This window comes from Eumetopias jubatus, unplaced genomic scaffold (genome assembly GCF_037043125.1).
Source record: "Eumetopias jubatus isolate StellerSeaLion01/CBP00866 unplaced genomic scaffold, mEumJub1_p1.0 scaffold_5, whole genome shotgun sequence".
Taxonomy (NCBI): domain Eukaryota; kingdom Metazoa; phylum Chordata; class Mammalia; order Carnivora; family Otariidae; genus Eumetopias; species Eumetopias jubatus.
Window position 1 is genome coordinate 111,879,684 of NW_028274811.1, and position 20,811 is coordinate 111,900,494.

At 37.9% G+C, this 20,811-nt stretch overlaps 1 protein-coding gene across 1 annotated transcript in view; it reads left to right on the forward strand.

The window, feature by feature from the left end:
• The window catches only part of DCTN4 (dynactin subunit 4), a 32,756-nt gene extending 13,017 nt beyond the window's left edge, over window positions 1-19,739 (forward strand). Inside the window, exons 5-13 of the mRNA XM_028106631.2 lie at window positions 836-943; window positions 2,498-2,571; window positions 2,800-2,912; window positions 3,208-3,317; window positions 9,638-9,711; window positions 11,676-11,730; window positions 12,742-12,849; window positions 14,315-14,412; window positions 17,107-19,739. Of these exons, the coding sequence (XP_027962432.1) occupies window positions 836-943; window positions 2,498-2,571; window positions 2,800-2,912; window positions 3,208-3,317; window positions 9,638-9,711; window positions 11,676-11,730; window positions 12,742-12,849; window positions 14,315-14,412; window positions 17,107-17,320 (954 nt within the window). The 3' untranslated portion in view covers window positions 17,321-19,739. The remainder of the gene's footprint in view (window positions 1-835; window positions 944-2,497; window positions 2,572-2,799; window positions 2,913-3,207; window positions 3,318-9,637; window positions 9,712-11,675; window positions 11,731-12,741; window positions 12,850-14,314; window positions 14,413-17,106) is intronic.
• Window positions 19,740-20,811: the final 1,072 nt, after the last annotated feature.

Sequence of the window (20,811 nt, forward strand, 5' to 3'; positions counted from 1 at the left end):
CAGAAAGTGCTTCTCATAAGACATTTAAGTCACAATGGCTGTATTTTCTAGTCTGGCTTGAGAAACCTAGCTGTAGCTTTAGTTCTGTAGTCAGGCTGTGCATCAGAAAAAGAAAACAGTATGTGTTTGTTTTTAGTGAAATAAGTTATAAAATAATAAGCTTTTCCCATATATGGAAAAATACTTATTTTCAGACATAAAAGCTGTATATCTATACACAGGGTTTTTGTTTTAATGCGTGCAAAATGTAATCTCATACCCACGTCTGTAAGTGTGTAAGAAAGATATCTAAAAGGTAATTGCAGATACCTTTAGTGAGGGCAAGAGTGGACTTGGACACAAGAGACAGAAGAGAAGTATTGCTTTTTATTCTTTATGTTTAATATTGCTTGAAGTTTTCACAATTAACATGTATTGCTTTTAGAATTAAGACATATTTTAAAAATGAAAATATATGAGTGGGGGAGAACACAGTACGAGATGTCAGATTCTTAGAAGTAGATAGGCCTGTGGCCGTGCAGAAAAAATGGGAGTAGTTGTAAGGGGAAATAAGTAATGAAGTAAAAGGGGGGTGAAAAGAGGGCATGAAATTTCCTAGCCTTTTCATTGCCCAGTTCTTCCCATTGTTAAACTTAAAGGTTCCATTTTAATATTGCAAATAATTCAGAGAAATGTAATGAAGAGAAATTCTCTTTGAAGAAAAGGGCAAATTTGCCTACCGTAGTCATTTGTCTTCTCTGTTCATTATGTGTCCAGTTAGTGTTGTTGATTAATCTTACATATTTCCTGTTAGCTTTTTCATGAAAACAATTACTGCATCTTTGATTTCTTACAGATGAACAAACTGATTGAATATTACCAGCAGCTTGCTCAGAAAGAGAAGGTTGAGCGAGATCGCAAGAAACTGGCACGGCGTAGAAACTATATGCCTTTGGCTTTTTCGGTGAGGACTTGGTACAAAAAGGAGTGTGCAGTTCATTGATCAAGACCTGTGTGCCTTGAGAACAGTGATCATTTCAGAAGGTGGCCACTGACCTTAGATTTCTGAATGATAGGTAGCAGAGGAAAATTTCTCAAATCATAGGTTTTTAAGTCCAGCAGTTAGGTTTTTGCCATATCATTTACTCTATTTGAGTTCTTTGAGTTTTAAGGACACTTGTGTTCCTTTTTGCATCACTGCCCTCTCTTTTCTGATTATTCCCCACGGCTAGTGTTTAATTTTGTAGGTACCACAGAACTCTTAATCGGAAAAGTCAGAAGAAGATGGGCAATTGTTAGATTTTATTCGTATCACCTATGTAGGCCACCTTTGACATTCTATAGTAATGGGTTCCCAACTCAAATGATTATTTCTGGCACCTTCCTATAGTTCTCCAGGGTGAAGAACACTGACTCTTACACAGTACCTTTTGCATGGTTAAATAAATAGTAATATGTGCCAGTGTCATTGATAGGAATTCTTTAAGGAAGTCATTCTCTACTAGTTTGTGTACTAGCAATCCAGAAGCAAAAGATTAGGATTTGGAGCTTTTGTTATTGTCCCCCAAGTTTTATTTGCTCTCATAGAACAATTTCTTTTCTGTATGCTTGCTTGGGGTCGAGCAGGTTGACATTGAATAAGTAACATTTATTGAAGGGCAGTGGTGTGTCAGGCACTGTTCTAATAAGGATTTTTCACATACATTATTTAATCCTCACAACAATCCTGTGGGGTAGATTGACAGTTGAAATGTAACTTGTCATACTGCTTCTGCATGAGAATTAGTTAAGCCATTGAAACCCTAAGCATTGGTGAGGTCCATATAAAAATACTTAGTTTAGAACTTAAAAACATTAAAATATGCAAAGCATGTACATTTACCAGAGACTTTAATGAAGTCTAAATGAAATTTTCAGAATAGCCCAGTGGTATAATCAGCATATGCACTAGTGTATGTAGGAGAGAAATTTGAATTAGAGGCATTATTCTTCTAGCTTCCCCTATAACCTGCCTGCTGTATGAGTTTGCTTCTGTCTTATGCTGCATTTTTTTGTCTCTGTTGCAACCTGCTGCTATTTGGGGGCCTACAGCAACACACTATTCATGTAGTGGTAAGTTCTCTTTTATGATTCTTGCTAACCTTGAAGAAGTTAGCAGATGATCACTGGTGTTCCAAGAAGACATTCATCATTTGCCTTAGACACTCCACATAGTTCTGGTCTAAGTCATAGCTTAGATATTTTTAGATTAATAGTTTAAAAAAAAGTCACATTTAGTTCAGTTTTACTCTACTAATGTATTTCAGTCTCCATGTTTGGTGCTTTTGCTATTATTTTAAAAATAAGATGATATGGGGCTACAAATTACTTTCTTTAAAAGGAGCTTTAAATTAGCTTTTTTTTTTTTTTTTGCTTATTTCCCTGAGCTTCTCATGCTGTCCCACCCAAAAGTCTTTCTTTTGGTAAATAGGATGTATAAAAATGGGATTTGTAATTGGAATTTCTGAACTCTGTTTAGGACAAATATGGTCTTGGAACCAGGCTTCAGCGACCACGAGCTGGTGCCACCATCAGTACCCTTGCTGGACTGTCGTAAGTTTGGACATTGAATGGCTTTGAGGAGAAAAGCAGGTATCAAAATGAATATTGAAGGAATGTGACATTAAACAATTGCTACTGGGGAAGAAGATTGTCATGCTTAGAAAAGACCTGAACAGAGAAAGAATATTCTGCAATAGAAGAATACTTCAGTTATTGATATCATAGACTTTGGAGATGATCAGGTGGACCTTTGAGAAATTAGTGCTTTTTATCTTTTAGCCTTAAAGAAGGAGAGGACCAGAAAGAGATAAAGATTGAGCCAGCTCAGGCTATAGACGAAGTGGAGCCTCTACCTGAAGATTACTATACAAGACCAGTAAACTTAACAGAGGGTAATATTTTTATATTATTTTGCTTTGTTTCTATTTTACATCTAATTTTGCTTTTGTTACTAATATGCCGTGAGTTTTGAGATATTTAAGGCATCATGGTTGTTAATAGTAAAATAAATCAAGTAACAAATGAAATAGATACAATCATTTGAAGAACTTTAAAATATCAAATTTCTCTGTTGTTGTTTTTTGAAGAACTATTCACAAAGGAAGTATTGTTTCATGTGATTATCTCATAAGTCTGATTTTGAGTGAGTCATTGTAAACTAAGCCTGGTTTCTGCCTTTCATGCTAGTGACCACCCTTCAGCAGCGCCTCTTGCAGCCTGACTTCCAGCCAGTCTGTGCTTCACAGCTCTATCCTCGTCACAAACATCTTCTGATCAAACGGTCCCTGCGCTGTCGGGTAATTATTCCATTCTGTAGAATTGTCATTTGTACCAGAGAAAAACAGAAACAATTAAACATTGGTGTCTGGCCAATATCGAAACTTCTGGAATGTAGTAAATATAAAATATGCTTATAGAGAATGTCCAGGCACCATTTTAAATGCTTTCAAGATAAAAATCCTCCCAACTGTGAGATGAAGGTACTGTTGTTACCCCTGTTCTAGAGATTTGGAAACTGAGGTACCTGAAGATTAATAAGTTCAGAGCACTGACCCCTAAAAGAGTAGTGAAAGAATATATAACTTAAGCTGGGAGAGAGGAAACAAAGAGCAGTAATAAAATAATTTAAAAGGAAGCAAGAAAGAAGACACATCAGCAAAATCCAACCTCTATGAATTTATAAAACAAACAACTGAGTTTCTTCAATAAATACACTATAAAAGAAAACCAAAAGAAAATGGAAAAGAAACCTTTTAGATCAGTGCTATTCAGCAGAACTTTCTCTGATGATGGGAATGTTCTGTATATGCATAGTCCAACATGGTAGCCACTCACCACATGTCGCTATTGAGCACTTGAAATGTGACAGTGTGGCTGAGGTGCTAAGTCTTTCATTTTTATTAATTAAATAACCACATGTGACTAGTGGCTACCGTTAACAACCCAGCTGTAGATTAGAAGAGACCTGAGAGGCCTATCAACCAAACACAGTATGTAGACTTCATTAAATCCCAATTCAAACAAAACCTAAGAAGAAAGGGGCCAGGGAGGGAGGGAGGAAGGGAAGAAACTATGAAACCATTGGAGAAAGTTAAACACTAGCTGGATTTTTGATGCTATTACAAGAACTTTTCATGTTTTTAGGGATAATGATAATATTTATTTTTAAAAATATCTTCATCTTTTAGAGATGTATACCAGAATATTATGGATGAAATGACATGATGTCTGATGTTTATTTCAAAACAGGCATGGTGAATGGGTGAGAGTATAGATGAAACAAGATTGGCCATTGTTGCTAATGAAGTTGCTAATTGTTGAAGCTGGGTCACGTGTACCTAGGAGTTTCTGATACTATTCTGTATTTTGCATATGTTAGAAAATTGCTATAATGGAAAAGCTTTCTAAGAAAGAAGGAAAAGATACAGGCTTCTAGTTACGGACAGGAATAAGAGGCTCAGCATAGGACTATAGTTAATAATACGGTAATAGTGTTGTATGGTGACAGATGGTAGCTACACTTGTGAGCATAGCATATAGGGATGTTGAATCACTATGTTGTACACCTGAAGCTCATGTCACATTGTGTGTCAACTGTACTCAACAAATACTTTAAATAAAAAGGAAGGAAAAACCCACTTTTTAAGTAGAAAGACACATATAGATTAAAAGTAAGCAGATGGAAACAGATATACCATGCTAACACTACTCACTGGAGAGCAAGAAGAGTAGCTATAGTAGTTTCAGACAGAGCAGATTTCAAAGTAAAGAAAGTTAACCGAGATAAAGAAGGGCATCATATCATGCTAAAGGGGTTAATTTTCCAGGAAGACCATGCCTAACAATAGTGTCAAACTATGTGAGGCAAAAACTGATAGAGCTGCAGTAGATGAGAGAGAAAATAGATGAATTCACTATCATAGTTGGAGACTTCATTACACCCTTCTCAGAAATGGACAGATCCAGCAGGTAGAAAATCAGTAAGGACATAGGTGAACTCAACACCATCAATCACTAGATAAAATTGACATTTGTAGACTGCTTCATCTAACAACGGAATACACATTTTTCTCAAGCTCACCTGGAGCATTCACCAAGGCAGTCTATGTTCTGAGCCATAAAAAACAAATAAAAAAAAAAACCCTTAAATTTAAAAGAATAGAAATCATACAATTTCTACTCTCAGACCGCCATGGGAGAAAAGTAGAAAGTGTTCTAGAAAACGAGAAAGTCCCCAAGTATGTGCAGATTAAACAACACATTTCTGCTTGAATCCTGAAGCTGCTTCAGGATTCTTTCCCTCTACCCTTTCCCCTCCCCCCCCCACACTCACTCACTCATTCACTCTAAAATAAATCTTAAAAAAAAAAAAAAAATTCAAGCAGAAATCAGTGAAATCGAAAATAGGAACTCAATTGAGAAAAATCAACAAAACCAAAAGTTGGTTCTTTGAAGACCAATAAAATTGATAAGCCTCTCTTCAGTCTAACTAGGAAAAAAAGAGGGCACATTTTACTAGTCAGAAATGAAAAAGGGGGCATCACTAGAGCGCCTATGAAAATTAAAAGGGTAATAAAGAAATACTGTGAACAACTTTATGCTCACAAATTTGATAACCTAGATAAAATGGACAATTTTTTTTGAAAGACCCATTCTGCCAAAATTCACACAAGAAGAAAAGTATGATCTGAATAGACATATATGTATTAAATAAGAAATTGAATCAATAATTATCTTCCAAAACAGAAAGCCCCATGCTCACATTTGTTCATTGGTGAATTCTACCACATATTTAATTATACCAATTCTTAGAATGTCTTTTAGAAGGTAGAAGCAAAGCGAATACTTCCTAATTCATTTTATGAGGCCAGCATTACCCTGGTATCAACAAGGCAAACATTACAAGAAAATTACAAAACAGTATCTCTCGTGAACATAGAAACTCCTCAACAAAATACTAACAAATCAAATCCAAAAAAGTATTAGAAGAATTATACACCATGACCAAGTGGGATTTATCCCTGGGATGCAAGGCTGGTTCAACATTTGAAAATCAATGTCATCCATCACATCAACAGACTAAAAAAAAAAAAAAAATCACATGATCATATTGATAGGTGCAGAAAAGGCATTTGACAAAATCCAACACCCATTCATGATTAAAAAAAGGGGGGGGGACTCTCAAAAACAGGAATACAGAACTCTCTCAGCTTGATAAAGGCTATGTACAAAAAGAAAAGAGTGAAAAGGACATAAAACTGGTGGTTCAAATAGAAAGTATGTAGTGAGATAGATTTACAGCCGAATATCTCAGTATTTATGTAAATGCCAGTGAACTAAATGCTTGTTAAACAACTAAATAAGAAAACCAACAAAATGCCTACCCATTACATGCTAATCACAAGAAACAAAAACAGAATTCAGAAAGGTTGGAAGTGAAGATAGCTGGGGAAGATAGATTGTGTAAATACTAAATTTTTAAATGGAGGGATGATTCATGAAGAAATAATTCACAAAGAGGATGTAACAGTTCTATAATTGTATGCACTAAAAAATGTAGACTCAAAATATATAAACATTTGAGAATTTGGGGAAATTCAACATGCTTCTCTTGGTGACCTAGAGAATAAACATGTACCCAATATCTGCAGAATATACATTCTTTCCTAATACACACAGAACACTTACAAAAATTAACTGTATACTGGTCATGAAGTTAGTCTCAACATTTTTCAAAAGATGACATTATTAGAATATACTTTTGATCATAATGCAATTAAGTTAGGAATCAGTCATTCTTGTACAGCAAAACTTATAGGACGTAACTAAGGCCATGCTTAGAAGTAAATCTGTATATTAGAAAAGAAATAAAAGATTAGTGATTTCAGGAGATATTTTAAGTTAGGAAAAGAACAGCAAAGTAAGTACAAAGAAACTTGAAGGAAGAGGATACTAATGAATTAAGAACCACTGTAAAATACAAAAGAGTTGGGGCACCTGGGTGGCTCAGTCCTTAAGCATCTGCCTTCGGCTCAGGTCATGGTCCCAGGGTCCTGGGATTGAGCCCCGCATCGGGCTCCCTGCTCAGCGCGAGGCCTGCTTCTGCCTCTCCCACTGCCCCTGCTTGTGTTCCCTCTCTCGCTGTCTCTCTCTCTGTCAAATAAATAAAATCTTAAAAAAAATAAAATAAATGAATAAATAAAAATAAAATACAAAAGAGCAATAAAACCAAAAGTCGATTCCTTTAAGAAGATTAATGATAGTAAATTTTAATATGTAAATTAACAAAACTTTATACAAGATTCATGTTGACTGTATAATTCACCATATTTACCAAAAGTAAATAAGCAGTTTCCTATTGATCCATCTGTCTTCAGCATGGATAGACCTTCACAAATACAAACCAAAATATGCAGATTATGGTACATCCACACAGTGAGTAGTACTATAACTCTAAAAAAGAATGTACTAATATGGCGTATATTTTTAAATGCAAAAAGCAGGGTGTGTGGCAAGTACACAACTTTTTGTGTAAGGAAGGGAGGGAGGGAAGGAAAATTAAAATGTGTGTATAAACATAAAAATTTTTTTCAATATGCATATATATAGATTAATAGACTTGGAACAGAATAGAGAAAGCAGAAACAGACTCATGGGTGTGAGGAAACTTGGTATTTACTAAATACAGCATTGCCGATCATTGGGGAAAGAATAGCCTATTAAATTTTGCTAGGTCAAATAATTACATGAAAATAAAATTGGATCTCTGTCTCACGCCATACACAAAAGTCAATTTCAGGAACATTAAAAACTATTTTTTTAAGATAATTTTTATTTATTTGAAGAATGCATGAGCAGGAGGGAGGGGCAGAGGGAGAGGGGGAGAAGCAGACTCCCCACTGAGCAGGGAGCCTGATGCGAGGTTCATTCCCAGGACCCTGAGATCGTGACCTGAGCCGAAGGCAGATGCTTAACTGACTGAGCCACCCAGGCACCCTGGAACATTAGAAACTTTAATGAGCACATATGAAGAGCAAAACTTCTAGAAGGAAACAAGAAAATCTTTGATTTTTGGGTAGGGGAGTATTCCATAAATAAGACAAATCAGCACGAACTATAGAGGACAATATTATATATTTGACATATTAAAACTTGCACCTGCACTCCAAAGAGCACCTGTCGTAATGCAAAGATAGGCCATAGCCTGAGAAAAGTAATGTGTAAGACATGTAATTAAGGGATTAGTGTCCAGAATATGTAAAGAACTTTAGCAAATTAGTAAGGAAAAGATGCCCCAGTCAGTATACGAATACCCAGTAAACAGTATCACAGAAGTCACGGCAGAGGAAATCCCAGTAGCCAATAAACATGAAAGATACTCCTACAATAGTCAGAGAAATGTCTGTTAAAACTACAGTGAGATACCATTTGATAGTTAACCAGATTAGCAAAAGTTAACACATGTGGGAAATGGCTGATATACAAGAATACTTAACTGATTGCTGCATTATTTATAGTAGCAGAATCAGGGAAACATCCTAGATATCCATCAATTTGGGTTATGGTTGAATAAGTTTTACAGAAATGATTACAGTAAGATACAGAGGTAGCTCTCTGTGTGCTGGCATGGAATTCTAAGATAAGTAAAGCAAAGGGCAGAAGAGTATATAAAATACTCCCTTTTATGTTATTGGAAAAAAGACGATGTGTGTGTATACTTGTGTGTGCACAGGCTATTTGTGAGAAAATACACGAGATACTGGTTGGGCTCTGGGGAGGAGGACAAGGGGACAAGTAGTGGGTGCCTTTACACTGTTCCTGTTTTGTACTGTTGAGAGAGTTTTTTTTTTAACCAGGTATATGTAGTATCCATTCAAGAAAGTAAAAAATTGTTACTGTATTTTCAAGCATGGGATCTGAAATCACACTACTTAGATTTAAATCCCAGCTTTGATTCTTTTTTTTTTTTTAAGATTATTTATTTTAGAGAGAGCACGAGAGCGTGAGTGGGGGGCAGAGAGAGAGAGAATCTCAGACTCCCAGCTGAGCACGGAGCCTGACTCGGGGCTCAGTCTTATGATCCCAAGATCATGACCTGAGCCAAAACCAAGAGTTGGATGCTCAACTGACTGAGCCACCCAGGCGCCCTGTCCCAGCTTTAATTCTTATTGGCTCTGTGGAGTTGTACAGACGACTTACCCTTCTTGTGCCCCATTTTCATCATGTGTAAGATGGGGACAATAATAGTTTTGGTACTTACACTAACCTTATAAAATCGATGTGATGTTTAAATCCACTTAAATTAAGGAGCACATGGTTCAACACACCTAGTATGTACTGAGTATGTGTCATTATTATTTCAGTAGTTATTAAGTACCACAAAGGTATAATAATACCTGATAATGTTCTTGCTTATGTCCAGAGATGTCCAAATCATCATCTTTTGCAAATTTTGGCAATCAGTGGCATACACAGTATTTCAAAACGTGTGGTATTGTAGCAGAATAAAACTGCAAAACTCGAGTCAATGCTGTCCTTCTGAATTTAGCAGCTCTGTGGATCCAGCAGAGTTTGTTATTTTCCTCTGATACACCATACTATAATTTTTTCTTTTTAGAAATGTGAACACAATTTGAGCAAGCCAGAATTTAATCCAACATCTATCAAATTCAAAATCCAGCTGGTTGCTGTGTGAGTATTTTGGGATCAGTGTTTTTAGTTACTGTTCTTTGACTTTTTCAACACAAAATTATTTACTCTGGGCTTAAAAACAAAAGAAAAGAAAAACTACATCAGAATAATCTTGCTGTTTCTTCTGTTTAGGTTTCAAGTTATATACCATGAAGTTTAAAACAAATTATAAACCTAGAATCCAGGCTGTTTGCATCAGGGACACTGTGATGATGTGGTCTGAGGCAGTGATTGTTAGTTGATTATTGGACAGAGAGTCACTGGTCATTGATTACAAATTACAAAGAACCTGATTTTGGTAATGATCCAAAATATTAAAGTAAAAAATAAGCATAGCAAATCAAAGAGTATCCCTGCAACAGTGTTCGTATTATGTTCTGATAACAGTCATTGAGTGGGATAAAAGTGATTATTAGTGTTAATTCACTGAGACTTGTCAATAGAAGGGAATTTTGTGTACAAAAACCACCTATCAAAAATATTTTGAAAAACTAGGAAAATATTGTCTTGACTTCAGGGCAAGAAATGCTTAGAGGGAACTAAGTAAGGCAGGAAACCCAGAAACCACTAAAGAAGAAAATAGACAGCTGGCCCTTAGCAAAAAAAAAACAACAAACATGAGTTGTAGTATATATATACACATATATTTGACAACAGAATCTTAGGACAGACAATAGAGCAGGAAAGAATATTTGCTACTCCATGACAGATAAAAATTCAATGTCCCTGGAAGACATAATTCCCACAGATTGGAAAGATAAAAATGTGAGTGGGACAAAGGATTTGAACTGGCAGCTTATAGAAGAGGAATTTCAAATGGTCAGTGAATACATGGAAAGATGCTGAGACTTGATAGGAAAAGTTTAAAATAATAAAGAGCATTTAGTGCTCGTGAGAATGTGGGGAAACATATTTGCATACATTGTTGGTAGGCTTGTGGATTGCTAGAGTCCTTTTGGAGAGTGGTCTGGAATATCAAGACAAAATTACAGAGGCTAAACCAGCAGTACTATTTAGGAATCTATTCTGTTGAAACAAAACCACCAATATCTAAAGATACCTATGTAAGGATGTGTATTGGAACATTTTAATGGCAAAAAGCTAAAAACAATTTCAGTGTCAAGCTGATGAACCATTAACAAATAGTTGATTAAATTGAGGTACACTCAGGTTGTAGAATATTGTGCAGCAATTAAAAATAAGTCCTTCCAGCAGTCAAAAATGTTGAGAAATGCTGGTCTGTTGACTTTGGAGGAAAGAACAGGTATATAAACACTAAGCTGAGATTTGACCCTGGGTGATTTTGAGTTCAGACCCAAGCACATGTGAGTATAGTGTTCTATTGTCTTAACTTAGAGAGGCAGCAAAACAGTGGTTAAGGGGAAGGACCCTGGAGCTACACTGTCTGAGTTTGAATCCTGGCCACTCACCAGCAAGTTACTTCTCCCAAGCCGAGTTTCTTCATCTCTGTAATGGGAGTGATAATAACACCTGTCTCGTGCAGTCACAGTGAAAATGACATAAGTTAAATTTAAAGTGTTGAAAACATTGCCTGACACATAGTGCTTTATAAAAGTGATAAGTATGTGGTAGTGTGTTTCCACTTCTGCGGTGTGTTACTAAGTCAGTTATGGGTCCTGTAACCTGTTGCCTTTTAGATTTACAGAAATGAATAAAATCTCAAAAACAATATATCTAGCAAACGTATAAGGAAGATACCTAACCGTGATGCACATAGATATATAGGCTCTAAATAGAAGTGTACATACGATTTCAGAAAGAACTCATTACCAGTTGGTTTCATGTCTTAAGTTCTTACTATGATGGTATGATTCTTTAAAATTCTTTTTCTGTGACATGTTCTAATTAACTTGAAGAAATCTTCACTGAAATCACTTTAAAAAAAGTAACAATAATTTTAAGTGACTTCAATGAACATTAATGTATTTTTTATTCACACATAGCAATTATATCCCAGAAGTGAGAATCATGTCAATTCCCAACCTTCGCTACATGAAGGTTAGTACTTTGCTTATTAACTGGAAGATAAAGGATTGATCAGAGATGTGTGTGTATGTGTATGTGGGTGGCTGTGTGTATTTAGAATCAGATTCAGGAGCAAGGGATAGAAAAGAAAGTTTGAAATCATTAAGGGATTGGGATTTTTAACTTCTTTAAGCTGGGATTTTTGGCAACAGCATCTTTGACATACATTTAAAAGGAGCAGCGTGCACATTATATAAAGATGGAATCATGGGTGGGGAAAGAAAGAAGATGTTTTACCCCACAGACATCTTTAGCTCTTCTCCAGCCAGGAGACTCTCCACATCCCATGTCTGTGCGTGTATCAGATACCAGGAGTGAACAGGATTTCTTCTTTACCACAGCCCCTCTCTTCCTTGAGTTCCTTATCTATGCCCTCTCATCCCCTCCATGAGTTGTAGAATATTCTGCAACAGTCCCTTTTGTTGTTTCCTTTCATGCTGCTTATGAAAACATTTATGGAGTCCACGTTCATCTGAAAGATTTCGCTAATCTCGAAGTACCAAACAAGGGCAAATTATGGGTCAGGAAATCTTAAAAGTCTTTTAGAGTCCTGATGAATGATCTTTTTCTATGTCTGGCTACCCTGTGGCTCTCATACTTTTATTTGTGAGGACTTTCAGACTAAGCATACTAAGTTACTGCTCAGGAGTCCTTACGTGGAGGACTGGATGGAGCAAGAGTTGTAAACTTTAATCACTTGGATAATGTACAGTCCTCAGAATTTCTGAATCTGGTACCTGGCCCTTTCTATGGGATCTGCCCTATTTCCTCATGTAATTTCGGGAACTCCAGAGCATATATAGCCTAATCTATAAATATAGAATAGGAAGCCATGAGCACTTTGAGAATGTAGTGATATAGAGGTGTAGGTGGGTGTTACCGCTCAGGATTGATTTTGTGAAATGCTTAGTACAGCAACTAAGAAAGTGGACCTGGGTGGCAGTAGGTGGAACATGTCTGAGAAAGGCTTGTCCTGTTCCCCAGGAGAGCCAGGTCCTCCTGACGCTTACGAATCCAGTGGAAAACCTTACCCACGTGACACTGCTGGAGTGCGAGGAGGGGGACCCGGATAATATCAACAGCACTGCTAAGGTAGGAGCATTTTGCCTCATCCTGAGGGACCCTGACTTTTCCTGGAGGGGCCTGTTGACCTGGCTTAAAGGACTCCACGCTGTCTTCCATTTCCGCATCCAGGCAGTCATCATGTTCTTTTGATTTCACCTCCTGAATTTTTTTTTACTTTATGCACAATCACACTGCCACTGCCCTGTTTGAAGGTCTCATCCTTTCTTATCTGGACTGTGCCAGTAACGTCCTTGTTGACCTGTTTGGAATCTACCCCCACTTCCATTCCAGCCTATCGTCTGTCTTGGACACCAGAGTGATCTTTCTAAAATCTAACTTTGATCATGGCATACTGATCACTTGGCATCTCTCTGACTTAGGGAGGAAATCCAAATTCCTCGGCATAGCATGAGAGGTTCTCAGTGGTCCCCCCTCTATCTGTTCTTCCAGGATGACCTTCCCCCAGATCCCCAAATCTAGCATTCTCCAAATCATACATATTAATGCATATAATCCAAGCAGATGCAGTGCTTATGAGTTTTCATGCTGGAGAATTGCAGATGCTATTCTTTCTTCCTAGAATGCCATTCCCTGACATACGTACATACCCACACCTCTCTGTCTAACACATACTCAGGCTTCAAGACTCCTAGGAAATAACATGTCCTTTTAAACGCTGGTATGCTTCCTCTAGATGCCCTTCACTTACATACAGCGTGCATAGCACTAAATATTAAAAGAGGTGATTTTGACTTTCAGTAAATGTTAGTTGAATGATTAAAATGTGGCCTTTTCTCATTTTGCTATTTGGTGATTCATCTAGTACTTGAAATTTTAGATCAAGAACTTTACTCAATGGGCAGTCTATTATTGACTCATAATTCAGCATGATACAACAAAAATTGATAGAAATGATGCCTATGTCTTTCATTAGCTATTATTCAGAGAATACTTATTAGTAGAGAATTTCTTTATCCCCTTTTTCTTTTTTCCTTCTTTTTAATGATTTCACTTACTAGCATCACTTTCAAAGAGAGACGACACTCATCTCTCCTTGCCTTTTTTATTAACACTAATAACCTGTTCCCGTGAGACAGAAATAAGTGCCTGACATGTACACCCAGTTTGTAGACTTGCTGTCTTTCTCTTTATACCTCCCAGCCTCATTCATATCCATAATTATAAATGTGGTTGACATTGTTACCTGCTAACCTCTGACTTAGGAAAGTTGAGGCCTAGTAACAACATAAGGCTTAGTCTGAAGAATGCTTAACTGTTCTTTGTTCTTGTACTTTTACTAGAAATGTCTGTGTTCCTAAACAGTAAGTTTTTAAACTCTGTAAAAGTGAAGTAATACTCTGTTTCTTGAAACTTGAAACTTCTATATGTTTAGGTTGGTGTTAGCATGAGAGGTTGTATTGTATTTTGTTGAATGAATGTCCTACAGCACACTGACCCATTCTGAGGCAACCCTCTCTGTTTTGCTCTCCAGGTGGTGGTGCCTCCCAAAGAGCTCATTTTAGCTGGCAAGGATGCAGCAGCGGAGTATGATGAGTTGGCAGAACCCCAGGACTTTCAGGATGATCCTGAGTGAGTGATCTCTTAGTGATCCCCCCGCAACATACCACAGTTGGCTAATATAGGAGGCCCACTTACAGATCCCAGTTTTTTTATCTTGATTTTTTAAGATGATTTTTTCTTCTTGTTTATAAAAATAATTACTGTAGAAATTTGCAGAATATATATAAAACTATGAAGAAGGAAAATAAAATCCCACCGCCAGAGATAAGCAGCATTAACATTTTGGTCTTTGTCCTTCCATATATTTCTTCCATTGTTGGGGTCGTTCTGTAAGCAGTTTCTAATCCTTGTTTCATTTTATTTTATTTTATTTATTTTTTTTTTAAAGATTTTATTTATTTATTTGACAGAGAGAGAGAATGAGAGATAGAGAGCACAAGAGGGAAGAGGGTCAGAGGGAGAAACAGACTCCCTGCTGAGCAGGGAGCCCGATGCGGGACTCGATCCCGGGACTCCAGGATCATGACCTGAGCCGAAGGCAGTCGCTTAACCAACTGAGCCACCCAGGTGCCCCCTTGTTTCATTTTAAATAGTAAATATTTTCCCCTGTTAATAAAAATTTTCAAGAGCATTATAGTTGTGGACAGGATACAGTATTCTCTCCCTTTAGTTTTATCGTTGAATTTATCCACTTACCCCTCCCCACCTGCCCCTTGAGTAATAGATTTGACTCGCTCTTACCTAATAACTGAGAAGTAAAAAACCAAACCTCTCCCTGGATGAGGATACATCAGTCAGGATGCAGTCTAAAAAACTGCAACGGGGGGGCGCCTGGGTGGCTCAGTCGTTAAGCATCTGCCTTCGGCTCAGGTCATGATCCCAGGGTCCTGGGATCGAGCCCCGCATCGGGCTCCCTACTCGGCAGGAAGCCTGCTACTCCCTCTCCTGCTCCCCCTGCTTGTGTTCCCTCTCTCGCTGTGTCTTTCTCTGTTAAGTAAGTAAATAAAATCTTTAAATAAATAAAACTGCAATGGGTACTTCCCCCTCCTGGGTGAAGAAGCATTGCTGGAGTGAGACCCACAGGAACCACACACACACAGGCAGCTCACAGGCAGGAGGAAGTCCCTTCCCTCTCCAGGTTTCTAGTCTCCTTTAGAGCCCCTCCATTTGACATTAGCCTGAGAGGGAGCTAGCCTACAAAGCAGAGAGACATGGACAGCAGAGTCCTGTGTCACAAAGCAAGATATAGAAGGTAGACTTGGAGCTGAAAAGAATAGCTTCATATACTGGCACAAGGAACATGTAAGGTCTTTTTAACAGAATGATCCAAAGCTCCCTCGGCAAAACATTGGAAAGAAGAAATAACATGGGATGGGTGGGAAAAACAAAGGGCAAAGATGCGTTTAGTGCAGTGATTGCCAAACTTGAGTTAATTCAGAAAGCACCAGGGCAGGTGTTTTGTTTTGTTCTGTAGAGTTCCAGGCCCCACCCCAGAGATTTCTCTTTGGCAGGTCTAGGGGTGCACCAGAAATCTGCGTTTTTTTTTTTTTTTTTAAGCTTCCCAGATATCAGTGGTTGCCTGGGAAATTAGGCTAGAAAGACACTAACTTTTTCCTTCTTACTATTTGTAACTGAGTTGTTGGTTTTTTTTTTTTAGTGAATCCTACAAATCAAGGGTTTAGTTATTTACTACAGTACAAAATGCATTATTGAGTTAATAACAATACAAAATACATTCTATGTAATCCTTGCTTTATGTGGATCCTTAAATGACATGAATTCAGTATAGAAATTTGTTAAACCAAGGTCAGCTGCTGGAAAGATCATCTGAGATAGCAAATTCTAGTCAGATTACATGACAGAGTAATAAAAAATTGAATTAATTATATTTCACATTGCACTTTTAGGACTTTCAGATATTTGGAAATTAATACTATATAATACTACGTAAATGTTTAAATCCAATAACTTAGAGTATCATTTGAATCGTAGATCAAATTCTGTTTCATTGCCCTTTGACTTTTTGTTTGAAGCTAAGTTATTAAAGCACAAACTTCAAGTGCATGTCAGAGAAAATCAAAATGGAAATCTCAACTAAAGAGATTATTTTTCTATTCTAAAAATTTCTAATTTACAGAGCTTATTTACAAAAACACTAATTTTATTACGGTGTTCCAGAAATTCATGTAAAGTTCTGAGTTAATATCAGTCTGTATCCTATAGAAACATTACCACATGCACACAAAGATAAATGTAAAGGGATATTCACAGCACCATTGTTTATGACAGGAAAATTGGTAGTAACATCAGTATATACCAATTATGGTAAATCTATAATAGAATACTATGCAGCCATTAAGTAGAATGGAGAAGATCTATATAGACCAGTATGGAAAGGTGTTTGTGATAAACTGAGTGGAAAAAACCAAGTTAATAGAATAAATAGTGTGTTCCTTTTGTGTTGGTTAAAAAAGCAGAAAGGTGTAAACTCGTAGAAAAATATCTGGTAGGGTAAGAAACAAAGTGTTTGTAGTTTTTCTGTGTGCTGAAGGGGAAAATAAGGGAAGACTTATTTCTTCCCGTTTGAATTTTTTAGGACTGTATTTTACTTTTGTAACACTAAAAAGATAGATTGACATTTTGCTGAAAGAACTCTTTATTGCTAATAAGTGAGATGGTGGTCTTGTCATCAGATAAAATGTAAGTCTTAGTGGCTTGGCTGACTTGTGACCTGCTTAACACTGTACTTATTTTTTTCCATAGCATTATAGCCTTCAGAAAGGCCAACAAAGTGGGTATTTTCATCAAAGTGACACCACAACGTGAGGAGGGCGAAGTGACCGTGTGCTTTAAGATGAAGCATGATTTTAAAAACCTGGCAGCCCCCATCCGTCCCATTGAAGAAAGTGACCAGGGCACAGAAGTCATCTGGCTCACCCAGCATGTGGAACTCAGCTTGGGCCCACTTCTTCCTTAAAGGTGCCACTGGTGGGGCAAAGGACACCATGAGCCCACGTTAAAATGTGGAAGCCGCTGCTTCATTAAGCCTTGTCTGTAACAATGTACCCATGCACTACTGAATCCTATTCCTAGGAGGGTGGGGGCACTGGCAAGGCCTTAGGAACACAGGCTAACTGCTGTTCTCTTGCTCTCATTTTTGTTAATACCAGTAATCTCTCCCTCACTGAACCCTGCACGTCGAGTAACAACAGCATAGTTCCCTCCCAAGATAGGGGATGGCTGTTCTTTGGAGTGGCGTTAGATTTACCACCTGAGAAACTCTGACCATACACTATCTCCCAGTCTGATCTCAAAAAGGATCACAATCTCACAGATAAAATGATAACAAACCTGCTGTTAATGATCCAGCATCGGTCTCTGTACTGGCTGCTATCTGCGTTCCGTGTAGCTATATAATCTAGCAGTCTAAACATACCCCTTCACTTGCCGCCATGGCTCCCCTCTTGCTGAGGTTTCCATTGGACAGAAAAATAGAATTGTCACATTGTCTTTAGTTTTGTGGTATTTGGAAAAACCCGTGAGATTCTTAAGTCGCTCCCATTTGCCCTCTTCTGAGTAAATACAGGATGCATATTTATCGGGTGCTTTTAAAATTTCTTTCTCATTAGAATATGGAACTTTTTCCTTTAAGAATTGGAGAAGCAAGCAATCACATGTCATGTCAAGGTGGTGGCGAATTCCATTCATTTTAAATGTTGCCACAATATCCAGGGGTTAACGCTGGTCATCTGGAGGTAGCCCTTCTGTGTCTTACTCCCTCCCCCTCCCCTCTGCTCTGCCTCTTTAACTCAATAAGTTGTTCTAAATACTTGGCACCTGGAAAGAGGCCAAAGAAAACTTGGTAGACAAGTTCACTTCTGGAATGCAGAAAACATTTTAAAGGTCAGATTTTTAGCATGATCCAAACTAATGTTCTTTCCATTGATTTGAAGGGGGAAATAGCAGTTACAATCTCTTGAATCCCAAACTGGATATTAACATAAAGAACCTTTCCCCTTCCTGAGTTTAAGACTTTTATCATATGGTGTGTCGAATAAGGCCGTTTTGATTGTAAACCATAAAAAAGTTCATCTAGTACCCCAGAATACGTGCCTGACAGCACACATGCTGTTTTCTTTTGGTATCCTGGAGTTGGCTTGCTAACCTTAATTTCTGTGACGTTTTCTAAAATGAGACTTGACCAAGTAGACCACTGTCTGCACCACATTTTCTATAAATGTATTGTTAGCAAGCAGCCAACACATTTTTGGGGGAAAGAGAAATTTCCTGTTTATCCTGGTTTTGTTTTTAAGTTCAAGCCTTTAGTTTAAAAAAAATTAAGATGTGTAGTAATCTAGAATACAGACAGGACGTAATAACTTATTAGCTCCCTCTGGAAGATAAAAATATTTAGGAAGCCTTTGAAAACACTAAATTGTACTCGAAAGACACTAAATTGTACTCGAAAGAAAGATCTGACTTTATGAAACAGTGCTCCACAGAGTAATATATATGCTGCAGTATAAGAAAAAAAATACACATATCTGTAATATTATGACAATAATAAGTAAAGTTTAGCCTCTTAGGAGTTGTGGCAGGGGGTTGTGTAATGACAAATTTGCAGACTAGAGAAATAGTTTAATTTTTGTGACCCCACAGAGGTTTTTATTTCACTACCTGCTAGAGCCTACTCTGAAGCCATTGCTCCCCATTTGCCAGCGGAGGACCCGGATTTCAAAGGAGAGAATGGCTTCCTGTGTTTACACGTTTGCAGGCCACACACACTTGTATATTGTGCGTTTACGGCATGTAGCTAGTATTTGTTCCCCAAAGTAATAATGTTGAAGTAATGGGTCTCATCACCCCCATGTGACACAGAAACACAAAAATACTTTTGATCATCGAATTTTTTTTTTCTTCAGAAGCCAAATTATCTTGAAGAAATAACAGAGCCATTGTTTTAATGTTTCCTCAAGATAGTTTTCAGTGCAATCCAGTATTCTGTGTATTAGTAGAAACGGTTCAACACCTGCAGGTGGTGAATTTGGAATTTTATTTGTTGCATTTTTATATTAGATCAGGTGCAAGATGGTCAATGCATAGGCAGTGTGCACCACTGCAGGCGAGTGAGATGTCATTAGCACTAGGAACTACAGTTTTGGAAACATAAAGCTAAGTTAATTTGTATTTGTGGTTTGATTAACCCACCGAGGTTTCTTTTGTTCAGTGCTTATAGGTGTAATGAGCTAAATAAATGTCACTCATACTTGTGAAGAAACATCCTTTTTGGTCCCTTGTGGGAATGAGAGGCTCTCCTTGATCTTTATGAATTTACAGGTTCCTGTTTTGCCTTCTAGCTTAACTTAATGTAGTGAAATAAAGCAGACGAAGCTTGAGTGTGTCTTTCATTTGCTTTCATGAGGACTGAATGGAATAGTATGGCTCAAAGTCAAGACTGGTTTGGAGTGAAGAGACTTAGTAGGAGAGTCAGTGGGGTGTGCTCCCTCTTCCATTTCTTTAAATGAACTAAGCTGAAACCTCCTATCAAGTTAGTTCACTATAACATAGAGGTAGATGATGCTTGGGCTCTGTATAAACATATTCACAGAACCGTTATATAAATGTTATGTTGTTAGGTCTCTATCAGCTTTTATCCCAGGTCATTGCTCCCCAAGATACCTTTTCAGATACCTAAAATGGCCCATGCCTGACAGGTAAGCCCCCCCCCCCCCCCCCGCCAAATCCTCCTGGCACTCCTCCTTCCCTCCTGGGCCTGTAGATGATCTGTTGACACTCTGGCGCTGGGCCCACCACCTAGCGCAGCTGGTCACATCCTCTCACCTGTTCAAGGGTATCACTTCTGCAGCTCTCCCTCCACCCTCCTGCATATTTCCATTAGTGTGTTAGAATTTCTCTCCGCTTAGAAACTGACCTCACACCCCCCCTTCAGCTGCCACCCCATATCTCTACTCCCTTTACAGCAAAACTCCTTCAAAACCCTTGAGTTCCTCTCCTGTTCTCACCTGAGCCTTCCACTTAGGCTGCCACCCCAGCTTATCACCAAAATTGTTCCCGTCAAGTTCTCCAGCAATCCACACTGTTAAATACATGGCTGATTCTCAGTCCTTATCTGCTTAATCTCTCAGTAACAGCTGGCAGCTGATCTCTCCCTTCTTGAAAACCTTTCTTGACTTGGTTTCCAGAACACAAAGCTCCTGGTTTTGCTTCTACGTTAATGGCAACTTTTCTTCCATAAGGAGTGTGCCAGGTCTCGTTTCTTACACTTTTCTCTCTGCTCACTCTTAGTGATCTCACCGTTTTCAGACCATCTGTTAAATGTACATACTGGGGCACCTGGGTGGCTCAGTTACACGATCGACTTGATTTCGGCACAGGTCATGATCTCAGGGGCATGAGATCAAGCCCTGTGTAAGAGCATGCACAGCATGAGCCTGTTTAAGAGTCTCT